General features: G+C 45.2%; 1 protein-coding gene across 4 annotated transcripts in view; it reads right to left on the bottom strand.

Moving 5' to 3' along the window:
- The window catches only part of STX3 (syntaxin 3), a 65,785-nt gene extending 52,266 nt beyond the window's left edge, over nt 1-13,519 (bottom strand). For 2 of the 4 annotated variants that reach the window (XR_007243556.1, XM_048485247.1), the window contains exon 1: nt 13,233-13,519. Coding sequence is in view for 3 of the 4 variants with exons in the window: in XM_048485247.1 (XP_048341204.1) it covers nt 13,233-13,262 (30 nt within the window). In the remaining variant the exon portion in view is untranslated. The remainder of the gene's footprint in view (nt 1-13,232) is intronic. The other 2 variants (XM_048485246.1, XM_048485248.1) reach the window with 2 other exon arrangements.
- Nucleotides 13,520-13,781: the final 262 nt, after the last annotated feature.

Below are 13,781 nucleotides of genomic sequence, written 5' to 3'. Positions count from 1 at the left end.
TGGGTTAGGACCTAGAAGAAACAAGCTCAAATTCCTATTCTTTTCCCAGGTCAATATTGCCCTTAATCTAACAGCTCTCACATTCTTGGTGTGAGGATACAGTGGAGGAGGGAAGTATGGTGTTCATTGGGCCTGAGAGACTTGGAGGAAGGGAAAGATAAAACATGTTCTGACTAAATATAAATGTAGTTGCTCATATTACAACTGAGGAGGTAGAACTGCCTTCTAGGGCCCATGGCAACAATCTCACCTGGGCCATGGCCATTCATATCTTATTCAAAAAAGTCCTGTGGTTCAGAGTCATAAGCTGCAGTACTATAGTCAAAGCTCTGCTCGTAACCTGAGTATTCAATCCTGATGGAAGTCCGTTTCAGGTAGCCAGCTCAAGGTTGACTCAGCCTCCCAGCTGACCAAGGTACCTTTACCACCATATTTACTAAATACCACCTAATCCACACCCAAATATGGGTATTATCTTCGCACCAGCATGAAAGCTCACCTTCATGCCTACCACCACCTTTAAATCACTTCCCCGACAGATGCATTCTGTTAAAAGAAACACTGCCAGGGAAATCAATCTGGGAACTACGGCCAATCTGCAGTTTCACCCTTTGCTGTTATAACAGCTTGAAGAATAAAAAATGTTAATTAATTGTGTACTCCTGATAAACTTAAATTGATATTAATTAAGGTAGTTTCCAATTTTAAAAAGCTTAGAATGTAACATTTTAATTATTCCTTCCTACATAAGAGAAAATGCATCTTCTATGAAATCTTAACATCCGCATATAAAAAATACATATAGTAAAAATAATTTCATAACTTTAAATGTGTTCATTAATCACAGGAAAGCTTTATGCAGTTAAATCAACTGATCTAGCAAAACAAAAACTCAACAAAAATTTAAATATGCTGAAAAAAATCAGCCTTTTTCCTCTGAGAAATTATAAGGTTGTCAACTCTTGGTTGGGGAATTCCTGGGGATTTTGAGGGTGGAGCCCAGGGAGAGAGGAATGGCGGGGGGGGGGGGGAGAGAGAGGGAAGGACCTCAGTTGGTTATAATGCCATTGAGTCCACCTTCCAAATCAGCCATTTTCTCCAGGAAAGCTGATCTCTGAAGCCTGGAAATCAGTTGTAATCTCCAGCCACCGCCAGTACAACAGAGATAGGGGGTTGCTGTTTTTTACTGTAATGTTTATGTGACAGTGCATAACTTTTAAACCCATGGAGTTGATAGCCTTTTGAAATTCTGCCTATTTGATTCTAATGTGATGGTGAGGAGGAGTTTGAGTGTATATGCCACCTTTCTTTCCTGTAAGGACATTCAAGGCAGCTTACAAACTCCTTTTCCTTCCTCTTTGTACAACAGACACCTTGTGAGGTAGGTGGGGCTGAGAGAGTTCCAAAGAACTGTGAGTAACCAAGGATCACCCAGCAGACTTTATATGTAGGAACAGGAAAACAAATCCAGTTCACCAGATATGAGTCCATCACACAGATGAAGGAGTTGGGAATCAAATCTAGGCCTCCAAATTAGAATCCACTTCTCTTAACCTCTATACCATAACAGATTTTTAAGTAGATGTGGTGGCCTTGGTATGTTCTCTGCTGTTATATAATGCCAGTGAACTGTTCCAACCTGCCCTACCTAGCCTGGTAGCTTTTCTCCTGATGGGTTCATACAGTTCCTCTGATCTTTACTTTCACTGTCTGGCTGGATATCCCTGCCTCCAACTACTTTGGGATATGTGCTTTTATCTCATGAAGAATTTTGTGCTCCACCAAGATCACCTTCTGTTCCATTTCCTTCCCCTCTATTTCTATACCATCTTTAGTCTGTTTCACCAGACGCATCTGTCTCAGCCTCCTACACTGGAATCATGAAATCAGAAGATAAATAATCTAAAATATTTCACTAAGCTGTGTTAAAATGTTGCAAGCTTTCAGATCTGTATGGTTTTTTTAAAGTGTGTGGCTATTCATAGCAACAACACTGCACCTTGATTAGGTAATCCAATTTTCTTTAGAAGACAGATAATGGAATATAAAGCTTGCGCAAAGAAATAATTTGGGATATTACAGCCTGTATGGTATAATGACTAGAGTGTTAGGCTAGGATTTGGGAGCATAGGTTTGAACCCCCACTAGGCCATGGGAGTTTGTGGGGTAACCTTGGGCCAGCCTTATATTCTCAGCCTAACCTACCACACAGGGTTGTTCTGTGGATAAAATGCACAGAAAAAATGAAAGGCACTTTAGGTCTTCATTGGGGAGAAAGTTGGGTGCAAACGAAGTAAAAAAATGTATTTCAAAGTAAAGGGATATCTTTAGTTCTTCATTCTGCTATAAAATCCTCCCTTGGATGACAAAAATTATTTTTGGTGCATTAAAGAGTGTGTAAGTGGAAGAGTTCCACAGCAAATGGGAGACCAGATGGAACAACATTTTAAAATAAATTTTATTACAAATATCAACATTTACAAATATCACACAATGAATGATCAAATGTTTCTATAAATATCATAAGTATCTACATCTAACTCTAAGAAGAAACCTGGTAAATGTTCACTCCTTAACCATAACAGTTATTATACCTTCATAACAGAGTAATAAACATTCCTAACAATTTTCAGCTGTAGCTCTGAGCCGTCTCTTTCAGTTTGGATCTGTTACAATATCATCTTAACAAGCACTACTTGTGAACAAAAAGAACCTGTGGAAGGGGTTTCCCTCTGACTGCTATTTTATCAAAAATAATAGCTAGCCAGCACTTTCTACACTACTTTTCAATAGGTGGCACATTAGTTTGCTTCTAATGTTTTAGGGTTAGTAGGCTTGCTGCTGCTATATTTCTCAAAACATAGCCATGTCTATTTTCCCTAATGATTTTTCCAGTTGATCCAACAAAGTCAACAGTGCTGTACACTTTTATATTATTTCACTCAGAATTTTGCATAGTCTTTTCCAGAACTGACTAAAAACTAGTGGGTTCATCCATTATTAAAACTGAGGCGTACAACTAGAGGGTCAGCACAGAAGCACAGTCATGACCATATGGGATGCAGAATGATATTCCCTGCCTCCACATGTATAAATTGACTGTGACTACAGCAAGGCACAACCAGCCATATGGATTCATTCTGTTTGCTATGAGAGAAGAGCTCTCATATGGGGCCCAGTCACATCTGAATAACTCAACTCTTGGCATGACACACATGATTGCTGCTTGTGTTTCCAGCATCAAACGTTTGAATTGCAGATGATTTAATTCTGCAAAAACATAGCCCTCCTGGATGGCAGGGGGGTTGGGGGGGGAGAGGGGAGATGAAACAGTGCCGAAGTGCTTTCTTCAAAAGCCAGAAGGCAAAACACATGCATGACAATAAATCATATTTTGCTCAAACTCCCAGTTGGATTTCAGTATTTTGAGGCTCTGGGTTTTAGAACCCAGTGTTGACATAGATATCTTTAAAGGTAGTGAGTTTTTAAAAAGAAAAGAAAGAAAGGACATAGATTCTTCATTGGGAGGATAATCCTGCTATGTCATCATCATCAAACCTTTATTAGACATTAACATGAAAAAAGGAAGAAAAGAAACAAAAACAATCCCAGAGCGTTAAAAATCAAATCAATTTCTGCTGTACCAGAAAACCAATACAAAGTAGATTATTCCAATATATCAAGAAGAAATTTAGCTACAGAAGTTGCAATTGAAGGGAAAGCATTATTTAACAAAAATAAAATCTTCCCAACTACTGTGTAATCGTTAAACCTTACAAAAAACAAAGAAAAAAGATTGGTCCTGGGCCCCTCGTATTTAGGACAATAAAGCAGAATGTGTTCCATAGACTGAACCTCAGAAACACAGAGAGGACATTCTCGATCTTGTTGAGCAATCTTGGTGAACTTCCGTCGTAAAATTGTAGAGGGGAAAGAGTTACAACGTGGTCTAGTAATTACCCACCTCTGGTTAGGATTGGAAAGCTGGATCAAGTAGTCTGCCATTTGATTAATTTTGAAATTAATGTTATAATGGAGGGGAGAACAGTTGCTTCTAGCTTTGTCCTGTAGGATCTGAAACTCTTGATGTAAAAGCCGTTGTTTTTTTCAATTGGAAAAAGATTTCAGAAGCAGATAACATTTGAAGGGAATCCCAAATAGAATATCTTTGTTTCAACTAGAGACCATCACCTAGGCTTGAAGCTGAGGAAGATAATCCTGCTATGTTTAGATGGTAACCTTATAAAAATTTCCCTTGTCGTTATTTTGGCCATTGAGTTGATTACCTGAAAGCTCTGAAAAGTCATAAACTAGAAATCCAGGGAAATGGGGACAATCACAGTTTTCAGGCAAGATCTTCAAAATAAGCCTGGTCTATATAAACAGAAGTTGGAAAGCTGCTGCTGAGCTTTACTGCTGAAAGTAATGAAGGCAGTGCTGTTGGCGTTTGTATGTGGCATCTATACAGTTAACTGGCATCTGTTTCCACAGCAGTGGCGTTCAGACTTAAAAGGACCTATATCCAAAACAGGAAATGGCTGGAGTCCTTACCCGCTCCCTACAAGCCAATCACCTCTTAGTGAGAGATTTTCCTTCAGGAAGTGTGTCCGGGAACTGCTCTCCATATGGCTCCCCCCTTTCATACTTCCCTTTAAGAACTCGCCAGCTTGCATACCCTCCCACTTTTTCTGTCTGTTTGGGACTTGAGTCTACAGAGGAATAAAAATAAAATTAATCCCCTTCTCTCTCCCAAGCGTTTTATCTCCTCTTCCCAGAGCTGATGGCTTTATAATCCTGACTAAACCCCTGTCGCTCCTTCCTTCCCTTTGCCCTGCCCCCAGAGATTTTTCAGTATGGACAAAGAAACCAATCCAATTGCTCACACATTTTTATGAGTAGAGTGGTCATTTCCAGAGATCAGGGCAGGCCACATTAACTGTTCAGGCCTTTTCCAAGCCAAGACTCATACAAAGCAAGCCTCCTTTCTTTGAACAAAGCAAAAAAATAAATAAAAAGGTAACTCGCATTTCAGATCACAGTACTGCTGCAAAATACAGCATAGTCACATAACATCGTTCAAGGAGAGAGAAGACCAGCATGGTGAAGCTAGGGAGCCAAACTAGGATGACCTGAGCCAATCTCCACTTGCGCTTGGTCTCCTATTATTAACATATACCAAATTTTCCTGCCATTAACAGGAGTCAGACATTGAGAAAAGTTAAACATGTCAAGATACAATACTGGCTGTGAAGCATTGTATTACTTTGATTACACAAGCCAAGGAATTTCCACTGGACCATATAAATGAAATCTGATTTTGTCTAAACAGCCTAATAACCCCCCACTTTTGTCTCCATCTATAGAATTGAAGACCTACTTAAAAAGATGGTATTCATTGTGGAAAGCCTTCTGGATATGCAATATATACGTCTACAATGGGAAAGAGATAAAGAACACAGGCTTGATACCATTCTTGTTACAATTCTCAACGTCAGACATATCATCCTGGAGCAATTTGTTGTTGTTTCCAAGAAGACATAACATTATCAATGGCCAAGTTGGATTTTCTACCTCAGAATTTTCCTTACTGGGCACATAGTTTTTCTGAAAAGTATTTTTGGTCCCTGCAGAATCTCTTTTGTGATGCACAGAAGAGGGCGGCTTTAAATTAACTTCACCTTAGAGAAGGTACCTTTCTCCACCTGACTTGTAGTAGTAGATGAAGAGAGTTTTTGTACTGTGCTACTGCCTTTAAAAGTCTGAAAGCAGCTTATAACTGCCTTTCTTTCCCTTCCCCACAACAGACACCTTGTGAGGTTGGTGGGTTTAAGACAGTACTGTGATTAGCCCAAGGCCACCAAGCAGACTTCATGTGTGGAGGAGTGAGGAATCAAACCCAGTCCTCCAGATTAGAGACTGCTCCTCTTAACCACTATACCATTCTGGCTCTCATTTGGGTCCCCCCCCCAAAAAAAATGAAACAAAAGACTGTAATGCCCATCATTATTTCTTTAAGAGCTGCAGCAAGGAGCACCCATGGGTGAAAATAGCTATCTCCATAATCCTTGTCTTCCCTGATGCACAATGTTGTGATTTCCCAATCTGTAGCTTGGGGAGTGGGGTGGGGGGCACAATCTCTGGAGATAATCAATCCATACTTAAAAGGGCCTATTCCTGTGGCAGCAGACAGGCATTGAGGTATGCACAGGGTATGCCTAGCAAGGTTTTCCAATGCCCTGAGAGAGTCTCAGTTGGATTCCCAGTGCTCAGGGCACCACATAGCTCACTCACCCTCCCCATAACTACCAGAAATAGAATAAGTTATGCTTAGTGAGATAGCACTTGCAAGCTTTTACCATTTAACATTCCTGGGCACAGAATTTCTTGCACTAAGATTTTAAAAAAAGGTTTTATTATCTGAGAATACATGTCCAAATTATTCCCAATACAGATATTTTACACATAGGGAGACAAAACAGAATATCAGCACCTTAAAAGACCAATATAAGCCTTTTGTGACTACAGTCCATTTTCTGAATATTTATGTCTGATAATTGACTTGTGTTCTTGTAGGGATGCACTGCTGACCCAGCAGCACCGTAAGTAGAGCGCCGGCACACCGGCGCTCCTGCGGCCTTCTGGTCGCACCGCTCCCCCACCCCTCATCCCCCGATGAGTCACAGGTCATGAACTACCTGGCTCACAACCACCGGGTGTCCCGGACAAAGGGACAATGGCCTTGCCCCCAGGTGAGGATTAGGCCCAGACGCCGACGCTCCTCTCCTCCGCGACGTAGGCAGCCAGGTGAGATCATGCATCACATGATGATCTCTCAATCCCCCGCCTCTCCGCCTCTCCGAATTCCCCCCGCTCCGCCCTTCTACACGCTTCGCTTAGAATCATAATAAAGGTGCCAGGAGCCAGCATACGGGAGAGTCGCTAGGAACACGGAAACCCAAGGCCTCCGCTGCTGGCGCCTCCACCAGATGAAATCACGCTAGCCTCGCCTCGCTCTTACGCTGACCTCGCTGCACGCACTCTACAAGCTGGTGCCGAAACCCGGGAATCTCGAACCTCCACCCTGCTCACCGTCGCTTGAAAGGGCCGCTGTACCGGTCCGCTGGATCGGGCGATCCAGGGACTACCATTTCGTATCGCCCGTCCGCTGGATCGGCGCATCCAGGGACTCGAAGTCCTAGGGACACTCTCTCGTCCGGACGGAACACCGTGAGTATGGGAGCTTGCAAAAGCAGGGCTTATGACAAGCACGCTAATGAGCTAAAAGCTGCTAGCGAACGCTGCAGGGTCCCCGTGAAGAGAGGGGAGCTGGGCGCAAATTGGTCGAGGAGATTGAAGCTCAATGTCCATGGTACCCGGAGGGGGGGGACATTGAATCTTAAGGATTGGGAAAACATCGGGCGCACTCTTCGCGACAGAGCCTCGCGCGCCGGTGTCGCTTGCTACTGACGTGGAGACAATGTTATGTCGCCATCAGCCTGCAGACCTATGGCTCCCTTGCTGTAGGCCGCCCTCCTTTGATCTTTCCAACTTCAATTTCACCCCCGGAATTTTCTCTATCCTCTAAATTGGACGCCAGTCCCTCCTTCTGCCCCCAATGCTCCCCTGCCTCCTTCAAATTCTCCCGTGGCTCGTCAGCCCCACCCCTTGCTCCGCCTTCATTTTCTGAAGCCATAGCACTCCGCCGGCGCCACGTAATGGCGCAGGTTTCGAAACCCTCGCGAGAGCCGTATTAACCACGACTCTGCGCGAAAAGGAAACCCTGGACGGAAGACGATACCGATATTCTCGCTTTATGCCCCGCTCACTTCAATGGATACCGGAGGGGAGGATGGTATTGTTCGGCTGGTTGTCGAAAGTACCACCCGCTGAGCTATAATATCCTCACCGAAATTCGCAAGGCGCATGCGTGGGACGTAGGAGTCACCAGCCCCTATGTGAGAGGCATGCTAGAAGCAGTCGCAAGGAATCACCTAATGGTTCCGATGACTGGAAGACCACCTTCGCATGCTTTTGAGCCCTGCACAATTTGTGATCTGGGAAAGCGAAGTTCGCCAGCAGTGTATCGCTAGGGGAGTTACCTCGGGCGGCGCCTACACCGCCAAGCAGCTTTACGTGCTTCGATGCCTTCGCCAACCCTAACGATCAGATTAGTCCTGCCAGAGGCCACCCTTACGGTCGCCTTCTGAATGCGCCTACAAGGCTCATCAAGGTTCCTAATGCTGGCCAGCCAACCCAAAGTTTCTCCACCATCCGACAGAAACCCCAAGAGCCATATCACTTTTGTGAACAGGCTCCAGGAAGCGCTTTAAGAGGCAGGTAGATAGCTTAGGAGGCCAAAACGAAGCTCCTCATGCGCCTCGCCAAAGAGAACGCTTCCACTGAGTGTCAGAGGGCAATCACGGCTCTAGGCAAAGATCCTGAACTGGCCGACATGCTTAAGGCTTGCCAGGACATCGGATCCTCCGCCCCACCAAGCTAGCCTCCTTGCCGCAGGACTCTCCACCCGCCAGGGACAGCCCCAAGGTGATTGCTTTAATTGCGGCAGGTCAGGACACTTCCGAAGGGAGTGTAGGCAGCCCGGCAGGGGGGCCTACAACCCCGATGGAGGAGGGTCCTCCCCCAAGAGGCGAAGGCCCCCGAGGCCGCCAAAAACCCGATGCCCCCTGTGCCAGAAAGGCTTCCACTGGAGAAGCGACTGCCCGTCGGGAAACTCACGCCCGGGCATCTCCCCAGCCCAGGACCAAGGGGAAGAGTACTAGAGCAGGCTCAAACACCAAGACCCACACCCAAACCACCCCCCTCTCGTGGCATCTCGGGCCATGTGCACTCCAGCCCATCTCCTTTAAATTCCCCCACGAGGTCCTCGTCGCCCCAACCCAATATGGCGACCCCATCCCTATCGGGACCATTGGGCTGGTGCTGCCAAAGGCCTCCGCCGCTGAGCAGGGATTGTTCATCATCCCCGGAGTCATTGACTCCACGCACCAGGGACCCATCCATCTCCAAGTCTGGACAAACATCCCGCAGGAGTTGCCCAGCGGGACCAGCTGCGCGCAGCTGATCCTCCTGCCCCATGCGCTGCCCGCTGCCGACGCAATAAAGGCCACGAGCCCCGGCAGCCATCAGGGCGCATCCAATACTACCATTGCGGCGGTGGAAACACCCATCGGAAGCTCCCACCCGTATCTGGAGCTCACTGTGGAGGGATGTCTGTTCAAGGGCCTGGTGGACACCGGCGCTGATGTGACCGTCATCAGAGCAGCCGAGTGGCCTGACCAGTGGCCAACCGAGACCTGTCCGCACATCTGGGGGGTGGGGGGAAAACAAACCGCGAGACATAGACGGAGATACAGATATTTTACACATAGGGAGACAAAACAGAATATCAGCACCTTAAAAGACCAATATAAGCCTTTTGTGACTACAGTCCATTTTCTGAATATTTATGTCTGATAATTGACTTGTGTTCTTGTAGGGATGCACTGCTGACCCAGCAGCACCGTAAGTAGAGCGCCGGCACACCGGCGCTCCTGCGGCCTTCTGGTCGCACCGCTCCCCCACCCCTCATCCCCCGATGAGTCACAGGTCATGAACTACCTGGCTCACAACCACCGGGTGTCCCGGACAAAGGGACAATGGCCTTGCCCCCAGGTGAGGATTAGGCCCAGACGCCGACGCTCCTCTCCGCACGTAGCAGCCAGGTGAGATCATGCATCACATGATGATCTCTCAATCCCCCGCCTCCCGCTCTCCCGGAATTCCCCCCGTTCCGCCCTTCTACACGCCCCCGCTAGAATCATAATAAAAGGTGCCAGGAGCCAGCATACGGGAGAGTCGCTAGGAACACGGAAACCCGCGCTCCCGTTGCTGGCGCTCTCCACCAGATGAAATCACCGCGTCTCGTCTCGTTCTTACGCTGACCTCGCGGCACGACTACATGTTCTGTTTATTCTTTCTATAAAAATTGACTTTCTTTACCCCACACAGACAGCAGAAGGGCACTAGAGGCACTCATATGGATTCACCTGCCAAAAACATTTATCCGGTGTGTAAACTGTAACAAGCTTTTGCTAGAAAATAAATGGGCAAAAATTAGATATAAAAATGTCAGCATTCCAAAAAGCAGCAAGATAGGATACTAGTCTTCCAGTCTTAGCTACCACAGATTACTCCTACAAAAGGTAACTGTGCTCATACTGAACTTTGCACAGCAATGTCACAGGCTTTCTGTACCTCCTACCTTTCATGGTCTTCTGACCTCCACATTTTACAATGTGTGTGTATATTTGTATTCAGGGTCAACATCTCATACATCTGACAAAGTGAAACTATAGTTCTTTCAATGTTGAGTCATAATAAATATGTTAATCTTTAAATTGCCAGTGGAGCACAGCTGGTTTTTGCTGCAACTGTTTTAACGCAGCCAGCTCTCTAGAATGTTTCAAAAAGGGAGCATGTACGTGAAACTTTACACAGCACTGTTCTGTTTGTTAGAGCACAGCTTCTCCTATCCACCCTGCTGCAGTCTGGCATAAGGTTTCAGAATCATACAGAATAGAACTCTGGTTGAATTTTAATGTGGTCCATTTCCTTTAAATCAACAGGATGTGAAAGCGTTCCACCACAGAGGTGTCAAGGGCTGGGGAGCAAGATATGCCTGGGAAACCTGGAGTCTGACCTCATATGTTTGACACTGGTGTTCAATTCATATCAGTTGAATTGGGAAAATAAAGCCAGATATAAGATAATATTGAGCTCTTATCAAGAAAGTTACAACAAGAGAGCAGGCTCGACAGCTTTCTGACCCTAAGTCACTGGTTCGCCAGCCATCTTTCCCTATTTTTTTCTGCTGCAAACAACATAAAATGGCCAGAAGAATCCCATATAATGTTAACTGTACCAATGTTGGTGCTGAAAAGCCCTCTACCAACACCACATTTTCCTTGCCTCTACACTAGGAGCAGCAGTGGCATAGTGGTTCAGAGCAGGTGTACTCTAATCTGCAGGAACCGGGTTTGATTCTCTGCTCTGCCGCCTGAGGCATGGAGGCTTATCTGGAGAATTCAGTTTAGCCTGTACACTCCAACACATGCCAGCTGGGTGACCTTGGGCTAGTCACAGTTCTTCTGAGCTCCCTCAGCACCACTTACCTCACAGGGTGTTTGTTGTGAGGGGGGAAGGGAAAGGAGTTTGTAAGCCCCTTTGAGTCTCCTTTAGGAGAGAAAGGTGGGATATAAATCCAACTCTTCATATTATTATTATATGTAATTTAAGACAGATACATCCTATCTCTGTTTTTCTCTCCCACTCGAGGGCATACCACCCCCTTCACTCAGACAACACATAACCCAATAATCTATTTCAGCATTAGCATTTTTAAAAGTCCCTGAATCTGGAGGGGGTTTTGAGTATTCCCAACACTACCATGTTGCCACAGCTAGCCTTGTAGACATTTGAGGCAATGTCTCCAGATACACTTTTAACACTTTGTCCCTGGTAAATTAATTCATTTCTGTGGCTTTAGGACACTTCCTGTTTTTTGCCATTTTTTACTTTGGCTAACCCATGTGTTATATCTGATTTGCAAGAAAAAAAGGAGACCAGTGAAAACTATGATCATGGTGGCACAAGCCACCCTCAGTTTCCACAGTCTCCTTCCTTATCATTAAGCAATAGACTAGTAGCAACTGATCCAGAGTGGGACTCATTGTGACATAAAGTAGATTAAATAGTACTAACTTCGCTATTTAAGTGAGCATAAAGACAACATGTCTATTTATGTGGAAGAGATAGTCAGATGAAAAGACTGAGATGTGCAAAATTACTTCAGGAGGTTGCAGTAGAGAAACGTAGCTAGACGTTTTACTTTGTTTGACACATGTTGAATTAACAGCACTTTCTGGCTACAAAACCTGAGAAAAACAGTCCATGTCTCACCAGAAAAACAAACAACTCTACAGAAATAATATTCGTTGAAAGAACTGTGGGCAAACATGACTTACAAGCAAGGCTTGTGTATGGTACACTAGTCTGTCAGATTATATTTGAAAAGTAAGAAATTTTGCAGTATTGAAGTGCTTGATCACAGAAACTTTCATGTTCTGAGAGGAAGGATATACATTATTCTTACCAGTGACTCAAGAGCCTGAAATAAGAAACAGAACTTTGAAACAAGTGTTATCTGCAGGTACCATATGACCCACCTACAATTACAAGGCACACACAGAAGTAAAATAACAAGTATTAAACCAGAGGTCTATATGAAATACAGCAATGCTTAAGACATAAATTAACCAAACTCGTTCAAAGACATTTTACACAACTCTATCCTGGGGCATATGTTTTAGTGAGAACCTGAGCACAGGGGTGGAGAAAGAGAGGAGTGTCACTAGTAGTAGGAAAGAAACCAGAAGGAGGAAGTTACCAACCCACTGATCTTCATAAAATATTTAGTGGGAAGCAGGTGAAAACAGGAAGGGACAAACTCGCTTCTTCCAAGAACATCCCCTAAAAGCCACCCCTCACTTTAAACCTCTTCAAGCTTCCTCCCAAGCCCACTTCCTTTTTCCTCTGCTTCCAAGCCAGATCTGTGCTGTTTCAATATATGCCTCAGTGTGAACACAATTTAAATGTACACTTACCACTCCATTTGATATGCAGCTAAAATTGGCTCCCAGGTGTGCATATTTTCACAAACATAAATGTGCTACCATGTGAGGTTTGGAAGAACTCTCAGACTCACCCTCTTTACAGCCATTAGAGAATGCAGTTCTGTCTACATTTCTCCAGCCCTTGATGCAGAGACATTTCAAAACCAGCTAGAATACAGTTCTCCCACTGCCCCCATCTTTCACTCTTTTTACTTCATGTCTAGTTTAATAATTCCAACCTCTACCGTGTGCAAAATGTCCACCCCACCTTCCTTATTGAGAAAAGAGATTAAGCCTGGATGAGGAAGTAGCAGACCATCACTGAATGATGGGACCCCTCCCTTTCCTTTCTCTCAATGCCACTAATAATTCCCAAAGGAAGCACTCCTGAAGCCCTGTCTTCAAGCACATTTAAGCAGAAGAAAGTCCCAAACAGTTACAAGTAAAAACGTTCAGAAAATTACAGCCTTAAAGTACTCCATCCTATTTCTTCACCGCCCAGAGAGCAGGCTGTGGGGACCCCACCCTAGACGGCAGATGAATGGGGTCAGCAGCACTCACCGCTTTCAGCTGCTCTAGCCGGTCCTTCATTTTGGACAGGTGTTGCTATTTCTCTCACTGTCTGCAGAGGACCAGGGATCCCAGGAGAAACTCCCCAAAGGGAGGGCTCCTCCAGGAAGTGGAGTCCTAAAGCGGAGCAAAAGAGGAAGATTCCTCCTCCTCCTCCTCCTCTTCGCGCTCGCTAGGAGGAGCGTTTGAGTTTCATCAGAACAGGAGGAAAAAGCTGCACACACATATCCCTCCCCTCCCCTCGTAAAGCTAAATCTATCCGCGCCTGATCCTCTGGCGCTGAGCTGCCCCCAGCTGCTAATCCACAGTGACATAGAGGGAGAGAGGGCGGGGACATGGCAGGCACCTCCTACTTTACCTGAGCGGAGAGTTCTCTTAAAGAGGTATCGCCTGGCCAAGACCCAGGTTGTTGTAGGTCAGAGCGCCTACAGAGAACCCTCGTGAGCTGTAAGGGAAAATGTGAACAGTGGATGTTTGGGAACCGGGAGACCATGAAGAAAAGGACCTTTAGCTGAAGGTGATTGTTATTTATGGTAATAA

The sequence above is a fragment of the Sphaerodactylus townsendi genome, linkage group LG02, assembly GCF_021028975.2.
Source record: "Sphaerodactylus townsendi isolate TG3544 linkage group LG02, MPM_Stown_v2.3, whole genome shotgun sequence".
NCBI lineage: Eukaryota > Metazoa > Chordata > Lepidosauria > Squamata > Sphaerodactylidae > Sphaerodactylus > Sphaerodactylus townsendi.
The sequence above is the reverse complement of the archived record's forward strand: the minus strand, read 5'-3'. Positions and strand labels throughout refer to the sequence as shown.